Here is a 24888-nt window from a genome sequence, read left to right on the forward strand (position 1 = left end):
TGTCTCCCCAGAAGAAACACACCTGCCATGGAGAGGGAAGCACCAGTGGCTGATAGCTATACTCTGGATCTTAAGTGTTCCAGCCATTGACACTGGCGGTGGAGGTGGGACTAGGGGTTGGAAGGTGGGGGGGTGGAGAGTTGGGGGTAGAGAATTGACACCTTTTTGACCAAGAGTAGTGAGAGGAAGACAGATCACTGAGGTTGTACTCTAGAAGGAGATGCTCGAGCCTGACTCTTTCCTGGGTGTCTCCCGTTTACTTTTCATTGTCATGAAGTGAGCAAGCTTCTCAGCCATGTAGCCCTGCTAAGACACTCAGCCTCACCTCACTTCCAAAAGCAATGGGTCACCTGACCATGGACTGGAATCCTGAAAAATGTAGCCAAGATACTTCTTTCCTCTAAGTTGATTTTTTCCGAGGTATCTTGTCACAGTGCTAGAAACCTAACACTTAAGACTGGCAGTTTAGCTTTGACATCTGGTTGACAAGCTATAATGTTTCAGACTATGCATTTGTGCTACATTTTTGTGTTTTCTAGATCAGGGTGGTTAATAAGCTAATGGTGGGTGGTGATCTTTGTATCTCCCCTTCTTTCTATAACAACAATGGCACTCGAGACAATAATTATTCTCAGAGAATTAAAGTACTTAGATTTATAACATGAGTAGTTGGTTCTGAATGCAGTTTACATAATTTATTGATTGATTTGGGAGCTTTATGGATATATACTTTACAGCATATGATTTGCATAAGCTTGGTAATTTTGATAAATCAAATTTTACAGATTCAATCACAAATTAAAGACTCTAGAAATAAATTAGATTTTGAAAAACTATGACGTCAGGCATAACTTTCCAAAATAATAGACATACAGATGTACACATGCAGCACATATATTTCCATCCTTGGAGATCAAACATTGATACTGCTATATAATTACAATTTTAGAGCACACATTTCCTTCAACTATTCCTACCTATTTCTTCAAAAGTAAAGCTAACCCAGAATTTCATAAATTTTTAAATGGAGAAAAACCCTTTAACTTTTAGAAGATTCTTTAAAGGCGAAGCATACAGATTCCCTTAAACTACTGTGTGAGATGTCTATGCTTGTCATTGTGATGAAAACTAATTAAGGAAGAGCAAAAAGATATGATGATGATTAGAGACCTGCCTTCTTCATTTCAAATAAACATTGTTCAGTGAAAGTAAACTGAAAAAGATACCAAGAACAGCTGAGACACAAGGACACCATCCTCTGTCTCTTACTTCATCTCCATTACAGTGCTGCAGTGTTGTCTTTCTGATAACAGGGGGGCATTTAACACCTGATGAATGAGATACTGTCCAAAAGGAAACCATCTGGGTGTCTTTTGAGCCAGTTTTAAAGGAGTCACTATGGGTAACAAAATTAAAATTACTGCACATATAATTTCACACTTTTAGGAATTCCAGAATCCTTACTTTTTCTCATTGCATTACTAAAATGTTTGCCACTTTACAGATAGTTATTTTTTAAATAAGAGAATACATATTTTGTTCTTCTATATTACCATTTTTCTCAAAAGATGAGCCCATATTCTTTTTTTATTTAAATTAAGCACAATTACCTGGTTAATTCTTCATGTGGTGATGACTCTCAACCTTAAATTGTGATGCTATTTCATAACTGTGATTTTGCTACTGTTATGAATTGTAATGTAAATATCTGATAGGTAGGACATCTGAAATTCGATTTCTTGTGCAAGGGTCATTTGAACCCCAGAGGGGTTGTTCCCCACAGGTTGAGAACTGCTGCTCTAGACACTCTCAAAAATCACACTAGAAGTAAGGACTGCAAAGCTAGTCCCAGAGTTTGCCAGCGAATTGTATAGAAACAAACCTACCAAGTAGGATGTCTCACCAAGGTTGCTTGCATTCTTCAACAATGTTGAATGGCAATAGGGAAGCATGACTCATGAGGTTTTACTGTATGGTCTGAGCTCATCTCCCCTGAGCTACAGAGGATCCAGTGGTGGAGGCTTTCTACACAAACCCCTTTTCAAGGAAGTTCTGTGTCACTGGAAACCACAGAGAATTCTCACAGATATGACTCCTGGCCATGGTGAAATAGAATCTTCATAGTGAAATTATTAGCACTGGGGGTAGTAGAACTAGTAGGCTAATGTTTCCCTGCATATTGCCTGGTGTGAGGATTAGTTTGGACTTGAATTTCCCCCACCCCTTCTCTCTATCAGAGAGAATGACTTCTCTCCTAGGAATTCCTAATTTTCCTAGTTCACTCATATTTTGTGAAAAACATCTTCTAGATGCCTCTGGAGATGGAATGCATTTAGGTAAATGTTAGGGGATTTTGTTTTCCACAGATAATTTCATCTTACTCTGATCCTTGGGTGGTATCATGATATAGACTAAGACCCTGTTCATCAGCCCTTGGGGATTGATTTGTTCCCTTTTGCTTTCCAAAGCTGATGCTGAGAGCCCCTGTGTTTGGAAGACAGGCTTGTAACTTACTTTGGAAGACTGGAGACCATATTATTCTCTTATGTCTTTGAATTTCACAATGATGGGTCTTTTTCAATCTTGTTGACCTTGTTCAACAAAAAAAAAATGTACAGTTTCCCAGAATGGCAATTTTCTTGGGTTACCTATTTGATAATTTTTCATATATTTGTTTTATTTTTCTTTAACTCTTAGAACTTCAGTGTTCAACTTCCTGTATTGATTTTCTGTTTTATTCTTTCCTATTCATTGCTTTCTAGTCTGCTTTCTTTCGTACTGGAGGCCTTTTCCAAAACCCAGTGACCCATTATTTTTTAATAATTTTGTAATACTAATATTTAAAAGGGTTTTTAAGGTTGTCTTCTGGGCAGTCAAGAACATCCAATGTGCAATATTAAATGCTAAATGTCATTTTCTGTAGGTCAGAAAAAGAAAACCAATCCTGTCTAGGTGTGTTTGTGCAGAGGACGAAGGGAGTGTTTGTGTTGATGTTGCCCAACTTGGCTGCTAAAGAAGATGAAGGAAGACAACTCAGTGCTCTAACTCCCTGCTCAGATGTTCCACAAGACTTCTGGATTTCAGTCCAGCCCCTCATCTCCTTTATCCTTTGATTGTTTTCTAATGCCACAATCTCTCTTGTTTTGTGACTAGATAATAAACCAACAAGCTTCAACAAAAGCAGGAAGAACAGGAGTGACCAAGTTATTGCATTTTCAGAATAAAGTCCTTCGTATCAAGCCTCATATAGTTAGCAACTGTATTAGGAATGAGGCAGAAAAGGAAGCAGTCTGAGTCACTGGCTGCTTTTCAGAGATCTGATGCTTTTCCCAGCGGATCATAATCAAACACCTATACTTCAGACACAGAAGCCTCTTACTATACTTTGTAGAGTTCCTTTGCATGTTAAACACATAGTACACACACACACACACACACACACACACACACACACACACACACACACACACACACACACACACACTTGTGCTTAAGCCAGGATCATTAAGATTAGTCAATTCACCCAGTTATGTTTCCATTCATATATTTAATCATCACATAAACATGAAATGTAAACAAAGTGCAATGTGTACTTTCAGATTTGATTTTGGCATCATCTCAACATCTTGGCCGATATCCAACATACATTCATAATATGGATATGGAGGTCAGTTATGATTGAGACATATTTATTTATTGTTTTGCTTTAGTAAGGAGGTGCATTGAAATGTTATGGTTAAATAATGCCATTTAACTAACAACACTTACTAATGCCAAGAGTACATTTAGTGATAAATATCAATAGCTTAATCCAGAAATATCACAACTTGCCCAAATATAAGAATAAGCAACCAAGTATGGAGTAACATGGCTTTAAACCATACACAAACAGGAAGCAATTTAAAACTCTTACCTCTTGTCTGCAATCCCTTCCCACATGCCTCGCTGGTGCCTGTTCTCCCCTGCCTGACAGACTCTGGAACCAAGATACAAGGGCTCCATTTCTGCAATTTCCACCTGTGACCACAAAGAAGAACACAACAGAATGTTTACCAAAACAAATATGCAGAGGAAAAGCTTGCAATACTTGACTTGGAGATGCAGAAATAGAAAGACCAGGGTTCAGTTAGCCTGAATTTGAAACAAACCATGCCCAGTACTGCAAACCTTGCCAATTATCTGTGGCTGTAGAGTCCATGGACCCCAAACAAGAACCTGCTATTCCTATTTCCCTAAACTAGTATAATTTCTAACTGCATATTAAAATCTTATCTTTATGCCTTGAGTAAATGTAGCTCTCACCCTACATTAAAGGAATGTCTTTTTGCAGCAAATTGAGACTATTGGAGAACTCTACAATGCTTCAAAATATAATACAAAATAAAACACAGCATACCATGGGGTGAACCATGGAGTTACCAACCCCAACAGATATATTTACAATGCATCCTCTACACTTAAGGCTCAGGAAACATCATAGAAGAGGAGACCAAGGATTCTAAGAGCCAGAGGATCAGGACATCGTCATTGAGACAATGACTTCTATATATGGAAGGGAAGCTGCAACCATGAAACCTCAAAAAACTGTCAGCCTCAATAAGACCTTCAAAATGACAACACAACTTGGCACGCCAATATAAATATAAGACATCTCACAGGGTCCCAATCCTATATGAAAAATTACAGGCAGGTAATGGATGTTGAAAGTTAATGAGTTTTGATTCTCATATCAGGGTGTCAAATCCTAAATAGTCAGCCTTAAACAGGGTGTTTGTGGTACATGTCTTTAATCCCAGTACTCCGGAGGCAGAGGCAGAGGCAGGCGGGTCTCTGTGAGTTTGAGGCCAGCCTGGTTTACAGAACGAGTTCCAGGAAAGGCTCCAAAGCAATATACAGAAACTCTGTCTCAAAAAAAATATATATATTTACATATACCTATATATTCTATTCATATACATACACACACATACATACATACATACATTCATGCATAGTATGTTACAATAAAGAAATGAAATAAAAGCTAACCCTAGCAAGTGTTGAGGATGGTAAGAGCTGACTGTGGACTTTGTGCTCCACCCAGTTTCATGAACATTTCATATGTGAATCTTAGTTCATACAAAAAACCATCAAGGAGAAGCTTAAAATATAAAGACAACCCTGTTTACTTACTCCCATTTTAAATATTAAATGTAAAGAAGAAAAAGGAGCAATCCTTGTGCTCTACCAGGACATAGAAGATTCCAAGTTTGAAATCTGAAATCTTTGGGTATAAACTTTCATCTAGTCTCTTGTCCTTCTGTTTTGTTTTTAAATATGATGCTTCTAGAATTCAGACGTCACTCTACCGTTTCCATCAGTATGGGACAAAATGTAAAAGGTGACTCTAGGGACCAACGTTATCCAAAAGTTCATCTTAGGGAAGAGGAATGGATGTTATCTGATAAGATATCAGAACTTGCTTTTCTCTGGGTAACTGGTCCCTGAAGAAGTCACCTGGCTTTTCTCTTCTTGCCTTCTTCAAGTTAATAAAAGTGTCTATTTTTGACAGAGGATGGCTTCTCTTCTTAAAATGGTTTCTGTGCAGTATTCAAAAAAACTCAAGCCCAAAGCCTAACTATGGTTTTGTTCTTTCTGTTGGTGTGCTTTTATGGTCCATTCCATATGAGCCAAGAACTCTGCTAAGACAAGAGCTGCTTTATCCACTAGCCCTCACCTTATAAGCTCCTAAAAAAGTATGACCAGGAAAGATGAAATATCACTGTTCACCCCCGAGTGGCTTCTTTTATGAGAATGGAAAAGGAGTTTGGTTTGGAAAAAAGGAAACAGATAAATAGAAAGCATGCTGTGATCAATAACTCAGCAATTAACTTCTACAGTAATACATTCACTTTGTTTATATAGAGATTCCTTTAACATAGTCACATCCAGAATAGCTAAGGTGGTGATGGGCTCATGGTCACATTTGATTCATGTGGATTCCTTAAGCTAAGTTTGCTAGAGCTTCTCCAACCAACATGAAACCAGGGTATTCACTGTAGTTTTTAGCTTGCTGTTTAGATGGAAAGGGATGGAAGGCATTTTCAGAGGTTTGAGGTGATAAACTAGAATTCAGTCAGAGTAAGTGACAGCCTGAGGTTGGACCATTCTGGTTACTTGCTCATTGGCTCTTGGTAACGTTTCACTGCCAATTCTGTATGAAGATTATGTCTTCATGTTGTTTCAATCTTTATTGTCTAATTTAATGTACTGGGTGATGCAGGAAACTACAGGTGGGCATTTCAGCTCTGCTCTGATTTGGGGAATGTGGGCATGTGGCTTTATTGCAGTTAAAAGAATGAACCAGAAGATAGCAATAAAAAATAAAAAAATAACAACAATTTGTCCGGCATTGGTGGCATACGCCTTTAATCCCAGCACTCGGGAGGCAGAGGCAGGCAGCTCTCTGTGTGTTTGAGGCCAGCCTGATCTCCAGAGAGAGTGCCAGGACAGCCTCCAAAGCTACACAGAGAAACCCTGTCTCGAAAAACCAAAAAAAAAAAAAAAAAAAAAAAAAAAACTAAACTTGTTTTTTGTTTGTTTGGATAACTTCATCTAGAATACCAGTGTAGGGGAAACAAAATCTCACTACAACTACAGGGATCAGGATTATAAGACCTTTTACAAGAGTCAAAGAGTTATGTTAACTTGGACACAGTTTGAAGTGCACATCAGGAAATGGGATCTGGATATAGCAGAACTGATTTTTTGGAAAATGGCAGGAGATACAAAAACAAAACAAACATACAAAACAATTCAAGCATGGGTTACATTGATGTGCTACCAAATAGCAAGGACTCTGGAAAATGGAATGGTTCATCAATGGTGTCTGAGATCTCTGCTGATTATAATGGAACTGGGCTTATTAAAATGTCCAATAATATTTGATTTGGCTAAGTTCTTCACTTGGCTACTTTCCCCAGGGATGATTTTCTGGACATAGAAGTTTCAATATTTACCCTCAGCACAAGAGGGTGATTACTGACAGTAATTCCATGATGGCCCCATGGTTATGGGAACAAAGAGCAGCCTGGAACTCATCCCACTGTTTATCTACATCCTCTGCAAACTGTCCATCAAATTGGATTGATGGAGTGAAGCATGGCAGAGCAGTGGGATTGGACTTCTCAATGGCACTCTCACTCTGTACCTAAAATGCGCTCTCTCTGAAAAGCAATGAAATTGCATTATTCCTGAATAAATTAGACTCACAGCTATAAGACTCAGTTTCTAAAATTACCAGGATAAAACATTAGATAATTTTGTAAAATACATTTTCAATGACTTGATAAAACTATATGATTTTTAAACCATGAGCTATTATCATAAATCAGTGACTACATTTAATCTAAGATTATTTAAAAGCAATGCTATCGTTGAATTTGAAACTTTAGAATTCTAAAAGACTGGAAAGTTAAGACTTGAAAGAGAAACTTGGATATGTTTTCATAAACAGTAGTTACCAATTTCTAAAAGGGAAGATAAATGGAGCATAAAACCTTTAAGAGTTATCCTTTTTCTCTTATTAAAAGGAGGGTGTTTGGGAACAGGTATCAAAGATACATTGTTTATGTGGATGAAATTTACCAAGAACAAATAAAAATGACATTAAAACCATATCATCTAGTTGATTAATAAATATGCATCTGGTTTATTGTTTGAGAAAAGAATTAATATATATGAATATTAATGATGATCTCAAATTTATGACCGTCTGTGTCAGCCTCCTAAGAGCCAGATTATGGGAACATGCTACCATACCCAGCTTATTTTTTTAATAGCTTGCTGAAAGTTCAAAGATGAGAACAATAGGATTAATATGGTACCTCATGGTATGGTAGTATATATTTGTGTTTTGTCTATTGTGTATTTATATGTGTATATGTGTATGTATATGTGGAAATGTGCATCTATGTGTTTCTGTGTTTATCTGTCTATGTGTATAAGTAGTTGTGTGCATATATATGTGTGTGTTGTATGGATATGTATATGTGTTTATAAGGTGTTTGTGGGTGTTTCTGTGTGTTGGCTATGTTTGGGTGTACATGTGTGTATATATGGTTTTGTGTGTTTCTCTATACATGTGTATACGTCTATGTGTGTGATTTTGTATGTGTGTCTTTTTCTGCCTGTGAATGTGTGTGTGTGTGTGTGTGTGTGTGTGTGTGTGTGTGTGTGTGTGTGAATGTCTACCTGTGGTTATGTGTTTCTATGTGTATATGCTTATGTGTATGTTTGTGTGCATATGTGTATATAAGTCTTCATATATGCATATGTGTATGTATAAGTGTTTACATGTGTTTGTGTGTATGTATGTGTGTTTCTAAATGTCTTCGTTTGTGTATGTTCCTATGGATGCATGTTTGTGTTTATATGTGTGTGTGCTTATATGTGTTTGTGCATGATTGTGTGTATCTGTCTGTATGTGTTTGTATGTGTTTGTGTAATATATATATATATATATATATATATATATATAGTGTGTGTGTGTGTGTAATATGTGTGTGTAGGGTATGTATGTATAGGTGTGTGTGTGTGTGTGTAGGGTGTGTGTAGGTGTGTGTGTATGTGTAAGGGTATGTGTTTGTATCTATGTGCATGTATGTGTAATATTTGCTTCTGTGTGTGTGTGTATGTATGTGTGTTCCAGATAAAAAGCTCATCCTGTCTCTTTTTGGATCATTATCTAGAAAGCTGATTGCAGAAGAGGCAGTATTCCAGTAGTTCACTTATAGCCAATCATGCTCCAGTTTTAGTCTCTTGTTAATTAGGTATTCATGTTCTTTATTCCTTCTGAATACATTCTCGTAAAGAGAAGAAAATTAGTGAATATTTGAAGGTATAAAATGTTACACTTAAAAAATCACTAAACAACCATACATGAAAGGAAATATTGTACAATTATGCTCAGGTCTAATGACAATTCAAATGTAACTAATTACCTGTATGTAGGACACAATGAGATATCTTCACAGTCTCTTTCTTCAAATAAGGTATCTGGGCACTCTTGACCTCCATTGGCTGCTTCCTGGATGATAATCCTGTATCGAGACTGTTTTATTGTGGTATTTCCTGAAGGAAATGAGAAAGAAAATTTTAGTCCCTGTTAGTTACATTGACACAGATCAAATCCAGGTTGTAACTGGAAGAAAAATGAAAAATAGTTAGGCTAAGTGTATTTGTAAAGGCAAAACTAAGACAAGAGCAACAGATGCTGGGAGCTGGTGCTGCATTTTCCTCCTGTGGGAGAGAAACTACACGGAGGCACTGTAAATTCAAATGTTATTTCTAATCTGGGTATTCTGATTGCAAGCACCTCTTTCTACTGTCTGGATACATTTTAAGTTAAACAGTTTTAAAAAGAATGTCTATGTTATTTTTATTTGCATGTGTTTTCCTGAATGTATGTCTATGAAGCAAGTGAGTATCTGAAGTCAGGGAAGGGCAGAAAAGGGCATCCAACCCCTGGATCTAGAGCTACATACAGCTGTGAGCTGCCATGTGTGTACTGATAATCAAACTCTGGTCCTTTGCAAGAGCAGCAAGTGCTCTTAGCTGTTGAGCCCATATTTCCAGCTGCAAATGAATTTAAGTTAATGATACCCTACACTTCAAATGGCATGCAAACACCATATCATGGTCTGGGACTCATATTCCCTTCTTCAGTTCAGAGAGCAGCTGAAGGGCCTGGGGTTTCATTGTGTATCTCCTCCTTCAATTTGAAGTTTCCCCTTATAGTCAGCTTTATGGGGTAGAAACTCTTCTATTAAAATTAATAGTGTCCGAATTATTCATTGATACTTAGTCTCCATAATCAATATCGTTGGGAAAGACAGTGCAACTGATAAGGAGCAGAATGTTGCTTATTTCAATGTTTTGCTGAGAAGTACTAGTAGTCACCTCAACAGAAAGACGTGGACATGTCAGTGCACTATCATCAGATGCTTTCTGCATCAGCCACAATTGCCAATTATGTTGCAGCATTGAGAAATGATTCCAGTTATTACATGCAGAATATATTAGCAGCAATATATTTGCAACTAAAATTCTAGCGGTACAGGATTTACAATGAAACAGAAAGAGAAGGGGACAGATACAATCCTGGTTGTAAAGACACCTACATTTTGTTTTTGACTTAGGAATCCAAAGGTAGCTCACGGAAAGCACAGATTTTATTTTATTCTAAGCCAGGAAGGCTACATAGCAAAATTAAAGTGCAAAAGACGAAACCATTTTGGGTCAGGGAAAAAGTTTTGAAAAAAGGCTGAGATGGAAAAGTGAGAGGAATTTATGGAGGAAGCCACTGTGTGTTCAAGGAGAAAGTATGTGTTTATGGGAGTTGAGAGAGGGGGCAAGCATAGGAGAGGTACAAAGAATGGAGAAGGGGGATGTGCAGAGTACAAAGGAATTAATTGGTGGATATGGGGCAGGTAATGGACCTAACAATGTTAGTAAGTTAATTTCTAAAAAGCCAGTAAATTAAATGGAGCAAAACAAAAGGAGAAAAGGAGCATTTGTGGCAATTACGTCTACACATGGATTTTTAAAAATATCATCAATACAGACTTACAGAGGAGAGCAACTGACCCACAACTTCCCTACCTCTGCTTCCCTCTTTAGAAGGAACATTTTCAACTGTTCTGTTTCCATATTTAATTTGGCTCCTTCCAAATCCTATGCTTTTGTCATTACTTCTTAACGAATGACCTTTAAAGTTACATGATGGCCTTCTGCTATAATTAATGGGAATTTATCTTTTACTAATTTTTAAATTTTTATAATTGCTTAGATATTTTTAAGGCTCGGTTGTTTATTTAGTCTTATTCCTCATACTTGTCTTTTATTTGCCCAGTCTCCACTGCTTTAAAGTCCTCCTAATTCAGTGGGTTTTCCTCCCAATTGCCACCACTTTATAAAAGTTAGGTCATGACTCCACATGGTGTATGCTCAGTTTCTTGCTCCCACACTCTCTGCTAAGTTATATCTGTTTTCTACAAATGGGTTTTGGTCTCCTGTCTAAGGACAAACAATCCTTTCCTTGTATTCTTGAAAATAATTGATTATTTTTGAACCCTATCTTTTGTGAGATCTTCAGAAGCAAAGGAGAGCATAGCACTTGCACATGTCCTGAGCTTGAGCCAGAGTGGAGATGTATTGGATTGGCATGTGCTTTCCAGACCCCATGTTGTCTCTGTCTAGCCTGCTGTATACATCGGGAGGGAGCTAACCATACTAGGATGCCATTAGCCTCTTTGTACACTGCTCATTTGAAGTTTGTCTAGTGAAAGATGGTCACAGGTGGGGTAAAGAAAAAAAGGGGGCAAGAGAAAAGAGATCATAAGGATTACTCCACTGGACACCTCCTTCTGAGTCACCCTGTTGCCCCTCCCCCTTCTACTGTAAGCCACCATTCTTATAGATCCTTACTGGCACTTGTTTCTGGCTGTTGCCTTTTGGTTCCATTAACTGCACCCTCCACTATCAATGTTTTGTCTTGCAAAGGTCACTGGCCTGGCTCTAAACTACCATCCCTTATTAGTTCATGATAACATGGTCTATTCCATGGAAAATGCCCCTTCATTAAATTTTCTTCAATTGCACATCTGCAAGACTTGTTTCCAATGTTCCAAGAGGAGATGTTTCTACATCAAACAGAGCAAATGATATGATCATCCCCTCTAGGCAGCATGTGCAGGGTGTAGAAATAGCAACATATAAAGAAAACTGTCACAGAAACACTGCTTCAAGATCACAGTATCTTCACTTGGGTGTAGACAGCTTTGTAAATAATTATGTCTTTAGAAGAAAGTCTCTCCACCCACTCCCAATCAATTCCAGCTGCATTGTGCTTATTCTGAAAATTATTATTTAGCCAGAATTTACTCATGAGTGTGGGTTTGCATGTATGATATTCACATATTGTCTCAGGAGACTTTAAATAAATACCAAGGATAATGAGAAGAAATGAGTGGTATTGTTATATAATATTAAGAAGGCAGTTAATAATTGTTGAGGAAGGCCCGTCCCTTCCCTGGGGATCTATAGGCAGTTGATGGCTTCAGGTAGAAGAGAGACATTTCCTTCCATGGTATAGTCACTAGTAAGTTTCTCATACTCCTGACCCTCCAAACAACCTTAATGATTCACAGGGTGGGAGGAGGGAGGAAGGAAAAGAGGGGGGAAACAGAGAAGAGAAAGGGAGAGAAACACCCAATGAAGACTAGACCTATGATGGCAGAACTAAGTGAATCTCATTTCTACTCCCATATCAGGCATACATAATACACACACACACACACACACACACACACACACACACACACACACACACACTATTGTGTGACTCCAGATCAAATTATTCAATTGTGCTATCAGAGTTACACTGATAGCCATGTCTAGTGGTTATTCAGGTGGAGGCTGGACAAGATGGATTCTATGGTAAAAAATAATCAATTAACATACAGGTAAAATTTTTATATAGAGGAAAATAAAGGTCACTTTATGTAAATAAAAGGAAATGCACATGACTTTGAAGAGGGGTGTAGAATTAGTCAGGAGTTTTCGATATGGAAACAATACCAGAATGTGTAGGACATCCATTAAATTCTGTGTATATGTCTTTCTCCTTGGATGGTCATATGGAATAGTCAGTTCTGAAGGGGTTTCCCTGAATCTGTCATGAACAGCAGTTTTGTTACAAAGACAAGGGCAGGCAGAGCAGTGTGCACAGCTAGAATGATGCTATAAAAGATATTATCACACCACCTCTATGTGCAGGTCAGTTTCAGGGTGATGAGTTTGCAGAAATTCAAGAGAAACCAGAAAAGAGAATGTTTTAGCAGTTTTCATCCATGCTATGAAGCCAGACAAGACAAGGTAAGCCAAACTGAGGATACTTTCACGGAATTACACTAGACAGTCTTCCTTCTCCATTGACTACACAAAAAAAAAGATGATTTATGGGAAGCAGGTATGGAAGTAGATATGGTGACTTGAAGATAGAGATATTTGGAACATTTATATATACAAAACCAAATGACTTACAAGAACTGCCCATCAGCTTAATGTCAGATCCACTCTGAGGATTTTGCTTATACTACCTTATTTTATTATTATGACTCCTGAGTATTAATATTATCATCATGATAATGGTTCTCATCTTCCAGATAAAATGGATAGCAGAAGAGAGAAACATTTTCTCAAAACACCTTTAATATAATTAGGCGATCTTTCACAGACATTGAAGTCTATGAATTTCCATTAAAAGAAAACATTCCAGAGGAAAGATTTCTAAGCACAGCTCATGGATTCCAGTTTCCTTTCAAGCCATTCTTCATCTGCCCACTTATCTGCAGAAGACTTAAATGTCAGTAGTGAGTGATGCTTCCCACCTCATTAGGCCTATGAAAAATAACAATAAGTGAAAATACTCATTTGCAAATGTAAACAATTGCTTTAGAATGATTATGGCTAACAAACAATTCACCTGAATCCACTTTTGATTTATGCATAATCTGTCATCACTAAGTCATGAAGGATAATTAAGCTTAAGTTATTAATTATAGTGGAAAGAAGTAACATTTAAAAAGATAATAATTTGAAGATCAAGAATTATATTTAACATAGAAATACGAAAGTGGGCCTCAAACACTAATATAGATATTTATAGTTTCATGGTAGGTGCCTATACCACCATTTCCCAGCACAGCAGCAACAGCTGATGAAATAAGTATGTAAAAATGACCTGTGGGATTTGGCATATATCTCATTGAATTAAATGCCATGAGTGTTGAGACCTGATGCTGGATGATATTCAGTTAGAGTTTTGGAGTAAAGCATAGATACTAAGTTTGTAACTGATTGAACTTGCCAGTACAGATGGTGAACATGCATGACAGAGTGGGGGTGAAGATATGAGATCCAGTGTTGGAGATGAACCCACATGGCACAAGCTCCCAGAGACCACTCCTCCACTGCTGGTGGCAGTGCCAACTTGTAAAGCCACATTGGAAATCAGTATGGCAATTCCTCAGGAAAATGGAAATCATTCTATCACAAGATCCAGCAATTCCACTCTTAGGCATATACTCAAAAGAAGCACATTCATACAACAAGGACATCTGTTCAATTATGTTCATAGCAGCATTATTTGTAATAGTCAGAAGCCTAGAAGCAACCCAGATGCCCCTCAACTGAAGAATGGAGAGAGAAAATGTGGTACATTTACACAATGGAGTATTACTCAGTGGGAAAAAACAATGGAATCTTGAAATTTGCAGGCAAATGGATGGAGCTAGAAGAAAACATTCTGAGTGAGGTAACCCAGTCACAAAAAGATAAACATGGTATGTACTCACTCATATATGGATTTTAGACATAGAGCAAAGGATTACCAGCCTACAATCCACACTGCCAGAGAAGCTAGGAAACAAGGAAGACTCTAAGAGAGACATACATGGTCCCCTGGAGAAGGGGAAAGGAACAAGATCTCCTGAGCAAATTGGAAGCGTGGTGGGAGTGGAGAGGGAGCTAGGAGAATGAAAAGGGGTGAAGAGGAGGGGTGAGGAGGACATGAGGGAGCAGGAAGGCTGAGTCTGGGAAAAAATAGAGGAGATCAAGATAAGATATACCATAGTAGAGGGACCCATTATAGGTTTAAAGAGAAATCAGGCACTAGGGAAATGTCCAGAGATCTACAAGAATGACACCAACTAACAATCTAAGCAACAGTGGAGAGGCTACCTTAAATTCCCCCACCCAATAATGAGATTGATGACTAACTTATATGCCATCCTAGACCCTTCATCCAGCAGCTGATAGAAGTAGAAGCAGACACCAGCAGCTAAACACTGAACTGAACTGTAAACCCAGTTGCAGAGAGGGAGGAGTGGTGAATAAAGGAGTCAAGATCAGGCTGCTGAAACCCACAGAAACAGCTGAACTGAATAAGGGGGAGCTCATGGCCCCTAGACTGATAGCTGGGAAACCAGCATAGGACTGTCCTGGACTCCATGAATGTGGGTATCAGTGAGGAGGCCTCAGAAATCTATGGGGCCTCTTGTAGCAGATCAGTACTTATACCTAGTGTAGGAATGGACTTTGGGAGCCCATTCTACATAGAGGGATACTCTCTCAGTCTAGATGCATGGGGGAGGGCCTAAGCCCTATCCCAAAAGATATGACAGACTCTGAATATCCCTCATGGAAGGCCTCACTCTCCCTGGGGAGCAGAAAGGGTATGGGATAGATAGGGTGTTAGTGGTGGGCAGGGGAGAAGGCGAGGGAGAGGGAACTGGGATTGACATGTAAAACAATCCTGTTTCTAATTTAAATAAAAAATGAAAAAAATAAACAAAACAAAACAAAAAGGGATGGTTGGATATTAGCAAAACAGGATATTATTGCAACACCATCTTCAGTGTTCTGATTTTCCAAATGACACCAAAGCTCTCTCTTGTCTCTTAAATGTCCCCACTGTGGATAGACCCTATGGAGACAACATGGTTCATGACACTGATGCTCCTCTAAGTATATCACCTTGAGCCTCTCCTTCTCAGCCTACTCAGTTTCACAGAGACATCTACCATTCTGAGAAAGAAATATGCTGGAAAATTTTCTCCAACCATCTGGAAGCAGAAACATGCTTAAAGTGACATTTAAGGATTTATATTATATCAGCAGTGATGCATTAACTTCTTCCTAGGGCCAGCTACACCTCTGCAACTCCAGGAACTGCTAGAATTCAGGACTTTCCTTTAACCTCAACTTATCTGGATGTACAACTGGACAAAAAATGTTTCTTGTTCTTTTTTGATGAGATACTGCATATAAATTATATGCACACTTCCCAGGATGGGGACTTTTTCTAGTGTAATTTTGGTTCATGAAAGAAGGTAAGAAGAAAAAAAAAGTGAATAAAACATTCCAATAATTGACCCATCTCTAATTTTCTAAAAAGTAAAGAGAAGTTACAAGCTATTCTTTTATTCCATCTTGTGTGCTTGCAGGAGAGACCATGAGTAACATATCTGACCTCATGTTCCTGCTGAGTGATGCCTTCCCCATCAATAAAAAGGAAGAGAAGGGATAATCAGACACCATGTTTATATTGAGAAGCTCTAATTAATGTTGCTATCATGGCTTAAATCATGATAGTTTATGGGTTCACTTTTACAAGTGGCTCAGTTTGCATAAATATTTCAACAACTCAGATCAACACCATCACCAGTGCTACCTATTTGAATATAAGAAAGATGTGAGAGTTTGTTTTTTCTGAAGCCCAGGATTTCAATTTTTAAGAGTATGGAAAAGACAGGCTATACAGTTGTTCCAAAAGTTGTCTGGTCACTAGACTTTTTTGTCACTAAATTTTATTTGAGATAGCAGCTCACCCATCTAGTGAGTACTATTTGATGCCCCTAGAATTTTTTTTCACAAATCATTAAATTAAAAATTAAAGGAAAGGGAAGTGTATTCCCTCCTCAGAAGAACAGCCCGATTAAACTTCAGATGTGTGCTTATGATAGAAATGTCACAAATAAATGCTACTCATGAAAGAGAATCTACAGCCCATCAACACAAGAATGAAGAAGGAAAGGGGCTCACACTCCAAACCAGGGCTGCAGACAAAAACTGTAGTCTGAGTTAAGGCAGCCCAAGTCTCCTCATTCTATCACATTCGAAGTTTACATTCTCTCTACTGATTAATTATACACTAGAAAATGTCTCTCTCATTTCTTCACAGTTTTTGGATAGAGTAAGAGTTAACTTCCTTAATAGAAAATGAACAAAAACAGAGACGTAGTAGCAGCCCATATCCCACTTGAGTGACAGAGTATCAGGACTCTTGCAATGTTGTCATTGTTGATAAATATTTAACAGGCATCTGCTGTCTGTGGGTTGCTCAGCTGGCTTCTGTGTGAGAAACTGCAATGTATATACATGCATTATGAAATCTCCTTGTATAGCAGAAGTGAAACTCAATGGCCAGGTAATAATGCAGAAGGTCCCTATGAGGACTTTCATATAAGTACAGAAGTGATCATCTTGAAGTGTATTTTCCAAAGACTACCAGACTTACATTCTCACTCTTTGTTCAAAGAAAAATGGAAGCATAAGAGGTAAAAAAAAAAAAGTGCTGTAATGGAAGAAGTGAATGTACAAAGTTTTTCATATAGAGCCTCTCTATTCATCTTGGTGCCATGTATACAGAGCAGCTACATCAAGCACGTGCAACCTTGAAGATCTACAGAGCAGCTTTATCAAGCACACACAGCCTTGAAGATCTTCAGGAAGCCAAAGAACCCATCGAGACACAGGTGAAATTAAGCAAGATTGCCAAGCCCTTCTGCCAAACTTTCTAGGAATATGGAAAACAGACTCCAGCATATCCATCTATTTCTTTCACTTTGGAACACTGCCTGGAAAAAAATATGTATTCTATATTCTTAAATTTTCATAATCATCATTCACTTGGCAGCAGAAATTCAAATTCAATGGAACTGGCAACAGACAAGACCTCTGGGCTGTGGTGTCTAATCCCAGCTCATTACTGAATTGCTATATGACCTTGGGCAATGCACTTAACACCTCAGAGCTTCAATGTTCCTACTTGTCCTGTGTGGGTAATACTGCCTGGCCAATTCACAGGGCAGCACTTAGGAATGCCTGATTAAATGGGATTTAAAGCATCTTGCAAGAGTGAAAAAAACCAACAGGTGAACTTAAAATGCCTTCTGTGTAAGCCTTTCACATACACTTCAGAGGGAGCAAATCATGTTTATATTTGCATAAACTATGCAGCATATGAGTCTGGGGAGCCCCTTTTGAGGGCCTTACCCTGCCTGGGGAGTGGAGGGGTGATGCCTAGGGGCAGGTGGGATGTTGAGGGGGGAAGAAAGGGAGAGGGAGAAGGGATTGATATGTGAAGCAAGCTTGTTCCTAATTTGAACTAATAAAATAAAAAAAGAGTTATACTATGAATATTCATCAATGAGTGAATTTCTATAATTGATACAGAAATGAAAAGCAGTTAAGGGCTATTTTTAAATTATCATGTATGGTATAGAAATAAGGGTGGTAAAGAAAAAAGAAAGGAAGGGAGGGGAGAGAAGAGGAGGAGGGGAATTAAGGAAAAGAAAAGAAAGGCAACATTAATTTAAAATGTACCTGACTGGATACATACATTTAAAAAAAAAACACAAATTGTTAGTATAATAAAATGTCAAATATATCAAGTAAAACTTGAATGAAATCTGTAAAAAAAAAGAGTCAAGACAGATAAACATTTTCTCTCTTTGGTAAGTGCCATAGACTTGTTAAAGCCTGACAATAATTTTAAATTTCCAGAGGTTTTTTTCATTTCTTCTACTTCCTATTATATCTGAACACTGCTTCTCTGTTTTATTCTTAAATCATCCCTCTCTCATACAATACATCCTGATCATAGTCCCCACCCCCACCCCCACCTCCCCTCTCCTTCAGTTCCACTCCTCCACTGTTTCCCTTCAGAAAAAAAACAGGCCTCCCAGGGATATTTCCCGGCAAGTCAAGTTACAATAAGACTAGGCACAAACCTTCATATCAAGGCTGGGCAAGTCCAGTAGGAGGAGAAAGGGTCCCAGTGTAGGTGAAAAGGTCAGAAATACTCCCACTTCCACAGTTAGGAGTCCTACAAAGACAGCACTGCTCTACTCAGACATCTAGTTTAAGGGGTGTATCTTATCCAGCAGGGACAGTCTTTGAGCTTGATCTGTCTCTATCATTCCCCAAGTCATCCATGCCTGATCTCAAGGTCTAAATCATGTAGTCATCAAGCCTGGCTGCATCTCAGACACTCAAGAGTTACGTTCCCAGATCTCCATTCCCTTCAACCCACATAGGTAAATCAGAATGTCTGTTTGTGTGGGGCCCAAAAATTGTTGTATTAACAACAAGAAAAGTTTTCGGTGTGAGAGAACAGTTGATTTTGCACAATTACAGCAAAGTCCTATATTCACTCAACATATAAAACAGGAAAACGAACATGCAGTAGGCTTAACCAAGCCACAGGGGGAAAAGGCATTGAGTAAATCATCACCGCTTTTAACACATCTAAAACTGCAACCTGCCCTCCAGCCAAGTACATTGTAATGGGTATAATTAGACATGTGTACTATAAACAAGGGGGTTAACAATACCATTTATATTGATGAGGTTCACTTGTCTTTTCTTCTTGCTGATGTGTGCTGATATGATGGGGATTTATCCATCCCCTGGCCCCATCTTGACCTCTTTTCATTTTAGATGATGAGGTAATGAGTGCATGGCTGCTTCAGGCTTTCTAATGTGCTGTACTCCATCAGCATTGAGACCAGAACACCATGCTGTGTGCATACAAACAGGTTCTGGGGGCACAGATGCCCTCTGCAACAGCAGCCTAAGATGCTGTCACTATCAGCCAGGAATACTGGAATACATATTAGGAAAACTCTCTACAATAATTCATGATGCCCTGTTCTATTAATGCTTTATATTCCAGGGGGCAGGAAGGGATGGTATTTACACATGAGACTGTATTAAAGGCTGGAGGACAGATGGCATCCAAGTGATGCTCCTGGGTCACAGAAGAAGGGAAATGTTACTCAAAGAGGCCATGGGTAGTGGAAGCTCTGTGTCACCCGACCGTTTGTATTCATCTGTTTTCCTCACAGGAGGGTGACATGGGTTGCTTGACCATTTGCTGTGATGAAACTTGGTGGCATTCAAAAGCTACCATCAGCCACTGTGGTTCAGCTCCATAAATCTTTCTCAATGCCCCTCCCAGGATGTGCATTTGGATACAAACTGGTCTACTGAATGCAAGGTCCCAGGGATAGCACTTAAACATCAGTCCTAGGAGCACAGTTTCTGTTTGGGGGATAGTAGTAGGGCAGGTTAAAGGAAATGACTCTGAAACCAAAGCATTGGCCCTTTCATTTTCCACCACAAATTTTTATCGAAAGGTAAACAAAGTCTCTTGACACATTTGTGCATATGGTGTGTTTTTATTGGTTCTTGAATTTTTTGTTATTATTGAACCCACTACAAGATGTATTGACATTTGATATTCCTGGGATTTTGTTTGTTTGTTTGTTTACTTGCTTGTTTGTTTTTGATGTTTTGTTTTTCGCTCAGACTTGATATCCTAATATAAGTTCTTAGAATTAGAGTTTGTAATCCAAGGTTGGTGAACTTTCGGGAATTATCTTTCAGTGCCCCAAAGGGAAGGAATACCTCATTAATGAGGCTCTGAAGCATAATTAGGCACAGGTTGAATTTCTGTCATACGAAAATTTGATATGTTTCAAAATCTGAAAATTTGTGAATACCCAGATGAAGTCCCAAGTGTGGGAATAAACACCTTGCACCCTGACTCATGTATACATCTCTTCGGATACCATTTCAAATAAGTTACTTTTTATATAGTTTATTTATTCTTTTTAAATTTCATTTTATATTTCAACCACATTTCTCCCTCCTCCCTAACCCTAAGCCCACTCAGAGTCAACCCCTCCTCATGGGTAAGGGCTCTCATGAGGAGTCAACAGAGTTTGACACAATAAATTGGGGCCGGACCAAGCCCCTCTCTCTTTCAAGCTGTGCATGTACAATGTACATAGCTAAAAAAAGGAATACCCTGTTTGCTCAGTGCCCAACTCAAGATCTGTCACGATGATTCTGCAAATCTTCCCAAGTCAAAAGAAATCCTCCCAACCAAAAACACTGCTTGTTTGTGTTCAGCATTTCGGAGAAGACACCGAGCATGATGTGGGATGAAGAAGTCACTTCCAGTGAGCAAACAAGATGGCAAGCTGGTGGACAGGCCCACGTGTGTTGTATTTATTTCCTGTCTCCCCATTTAATGAATTCCTTAGTTTCCCTAGAACAGGGCAGAGAATCACCTCCTTCAAAAGAGTTCCCCATCCACCTCAACAAAAAGCCCCCTTCTCATGCTCCAGGTATCCTTAAAACTCCATTTCCATTCTTGACCCTTCTACTGAACAATGAGACTCTTGTGGTCTTCTTGTAACTCTTAAAATCCAGCAGTCAATCTAACAAATTGATGTTTTAAAAAAGAAGAGAATGAATGAAAACTACGAATGGACACACAGCCACCCACAACATACATTTTCTTTGATGGGAAAATGAAGACATTAGTTTCTAATAATGGGTGTCTTTGAAAAACTCTTGACACAGAGAAGCTACAACTCAGGAGCCATATGCTTCTAATTTAAAATCCATATAATTTTTATTTTATAGATTATAGAGCTTATCAAAAGAACCCAGTGATCACCACCAGCACCAGTAATTAGCAGTTCATGGGTAAGTTTGTATCATCCTTAACACTCATTATTCCAAAATTAGTTTTAAAAGATCAGGCATTATAAGACTCCCATACAAATGCTTCAAGATACATTGATAAAAAGGATCTCTTCAAAAACACAGCCACAGTGACACTACTGACAGTCCGATGGTGACACAGTATACATCATAATATCAGTCCTCTTAAATACTAATAAAGGACTAGCTTCTTCCCATGTTATCATTGGTTGATATGCTCCTTTGGATATACTCTCATTTTTGTTTCCCTTGGGATTATCTTTGAATTTTTTATAATGCTTTATAAATGACTGTTTATAGAAGCAAGAAATTGAGAAAACATTTCAGCGCACCAGCCCACAGGAAAACGTCTTTGTGGGAGTGTTGAGAGCCTTGGCCTAAACAAATGCACTCAGTTATGAAATAGGAGATAGAGCCTGTGGCCAGAGCACAGAGTAGGCTTTGGTCAGACACTGTCCTTGTCACAAACACAACACACAACAAGACTGAAGACACTTTATTTGTGGTCTAGAAAGAAAACACCTATCCAAAAGAGAGAAAGAATGAGGGCTTCCTTCCATCTTAGCTTTGACTCTAGGAAGAAAATGACTGGAGGAGACCCTTTTAGATCCTTCCAGCAGACACCTTCATAAATGTACTTTGGAGTTGCAATTCATAGTGTTATGTTTAGAAGATGAAAACTGTATAAGTACTCTGAACTGTTCTAGAAAAATACTAAAATCCTTCAAGAAACCAGTCTAGAAACTGACACAATAGAATGACAGCAAAAATATTCCTGTCTTCAAAGAATACTGCATTCTGGTGGGGAATGAGCAAAAAGAGATCATTTTAAAGCAAACAAGATGAAAATGGAGTATATCACTTGGCAACTAAATGGGAGAGTTGTAGGGAAAGAGGAAAGGAAGGAGAAGGAGAGAGAGGGTGTGTGTGTTTGTGTATTTGCACTGGGGGAAGGCTATAATTTTAAGCTTCAGTAGGAGGAAACGAATATGTGAAGAACTTGAATGAGGTGAGGATCATAATTATGGAACTTAATAGGAAAAGAAAACAGTAAGTGAAAAGGCCCTGAGTCAAATTTTAGACACAGCAGGATGTTTATGAATGGTGGTGTCATTGTGAGGGAAAAGGAAGAGGGAGAGGGAATGGAAGTCCCATTGTTTTACCCTAAAACAGCAGTATGATGTTATGTAATTAAGGAAGTTTAGTGTCCTAGGTTTTGGGGGGTTTTGTTTGTTCTGTGATAAATCACCTGACCAAACTAACCTGAGGAAGAAAGGGATTTTTAGTTGGCTTGGCTTACAGGTTACAGTCCATCATGGAAGGAACCCAAGTCAGGAACCCACAGCAGGATCTTTAAGCAATACCTATGGATGAATACTGCTTCCTGACTAGTTTCTCTGACATGCTTAACTAGATTTCTCATACAGTCCCAGGATCCCTGCATGGAGATAATACTGCCCATAGTTGGCAAGGTCCTCCTGCATCAATTATCAATTAAAAAAATATCTTACAGACAGAGCCACAGGCCAGTCAGATCTGGCTTCCTTATTTGAGGTTCCTTTCTCTATGTGACTCAGAATAATGGCCAGCAGATACATAAAGCTAATCATGATAGTCAGTATAGAGAATATAACTTTAAAGCAGAAGGCAAGTTAATCCCCATGGTAGACATTTACCGGGTTCTTTGTGTTGGTTCTACCCAGAGCAAATTGAAAAGAGCTGGTCTTGTCAATTCAATTTTTTGGTAAGAAATTACAGGTTTTATATATGGGCAAGGTCCAGGAAAGTGCTACGGAGGATTTGGAGCCAGGAAGCCTGGGTCATCCTGTGTGCTGTGAAAGGCTCTGTCTTGCTGCCAGTCAGCAAAGTGAACATTTGTCAAGTCACAGTGAACAATTTTCCAGTCCTTGTTTGTTCCCAGGTCAATAACAATACATGTATTATTACATTAGTCATTGGATACTGCATCTGTTTGTAGGAATGAAAACTCAAAACCTGTTCTTGATGGTTCAAAGAAGTAGCGATAACCAGTAAGGACTGTGCACAGCATCCTAGGCATGTGAACTGTTCAGACTGTAATCTCAATAATTTTTGAGCAATGGATTTTACACTTTCATTTGCATGGGGCCTTGTAAACAATTCATAGTTCTAAACAAGTGCAGATGGGAAATTACATGGGCATGCACAACTATCTTTCTTGTTGGAAGCAGACACTCATGGAAGGTAGAAAAGGTTGCTTCCTCAGACTTCTCATACTTTCTCACTCTTTCCTCTCTCAGCACTAAAATTCTTCAAGCAGACAAGTATTTCCATGATCACCTAGTCATGTGGACCTGCGGGATGGATGACAGATTCAGCACTCCCAATGTGCTCCAGGTCATGAGGACACACTATTAAATGATGCTGAGTTATGCTGATCAAGTCATGAGGACACTATTAAATAATGCTGAGTTATGCTCATCAAGTCACAAGGACACGCCATTAAATGATACTGAGTATGCTTATTTGTTTGCTGTGCTGGGAGTCACATGTTCTGTTCAAGAAAACAAATACTCCTCATTTCTTGTTCTCATAATTGAGTGGCTGTCTAATTTACCCGCTAGCTTCCAATATTGTCTCACCTCATTATTTTCTATGCTGGTTTTTGATAAGTACCAGGTGTGATTTTACCACACCTATGCTTAAAATTTAAACTGCTCCATAAGAATTCAAGATAATGTTGAGAGTCCTCAGACTGACATAAATCTTTTTCTCCAGCTGTCTAATGAATCTCTGACCATGTCTCATATCAGTCCTTCATATGTGTTGTGTTTTTGGGCTCCTAAGCTGTCCAGCATTGCTTCAACTACAATACCCTTTAGCAAGACCTGCTGCACATGACACACATGACCTACCACCTGATGTCTCTGAAACTAGTGCCTGCCCAGTGGCTTGATATACCAAAGGTCAATTTCTCTATTATACCCTCTTTAGTTACATAGCTATGCATATGCAAATGCTTCTCCTAGGTACAAAGCAACATGGATTTATATTCTCTAATCTTCAATTGAGAAATCTATCGATTTAGGGGTCTTCATAGTATTCACCTTAATGTAAATAGCAATTACCGTAAATTATCATAAATTCTACATAAGGATTTCCTGAATTAGTGATACATTAATGTGGTCTTTTCATTCGATAAAGATTCAGACACTGACTTTGGCAGCCACTCTTCAGAATACTGGTCTCAAGAACACCACAATTCAGAGCTCCGGATGATGGCAAGTTCTATAAGGAAGATAGCAGAGATGCTCCACAATTTTGCATGCTGGCAACCCCTTCCCAGGCTGCAAATGCTGTCAAAGACATTCAGTGCTGACACCAAAGTTCAGCAGCCCAGCACACTGCAGATCATTGATTATTTCCCCTTCAGGGCACACAGCAGCAGGGAGTTCAGGTTCAGTGCTCCTTCCTGCAATGTGGAAGGTTATGGAGCCACATGTCCACTAG

General features: G+C 38.6%; 1 protein-coding gene across 1 annotated transcript in view; it reads right to left on the reverse strand.

Moving 5' to 3' along the window:
- Nucleotides 1-24888, reverse strand: part of Thsd7b (thrombospondin type 1 domain containing 7B) — a 706540-nt gene that overhangs the window by 338778 nt on the left and 342874 nt on the right. The window contains exons 10-11 of the mRNA XM_027417733.2: nt 8982-9111; nt 3914-4017 (exon numbers count right to left, since the gene is read on the reverse strand). Of these exons, the coding sequence (XP_027273534.2) occupies nt 3914-4017; nt 8982-9111 (234 nt within the window). The remainder of the gene's footprint in view (nt 1-3913; nt 4018-8981; nt 9112-24888) is intronic.

The sequence above is a fragment of the Cricetulus griseus genome, chromosome 5 (genome assembly GCF_003668045.3).
Source record: "Cricetulus griseus strain 17A/GY chromosome 5, alternate assembly CriGri-PICRH-1.0, whole genome shotgun sequence".
Classification (NCBI taxonomy): Eukaryota; Metazoa; Chordata; class Mammalia; order Rodentia; family Cricetidae; genus Cricetulus; species Cricetulus griseus.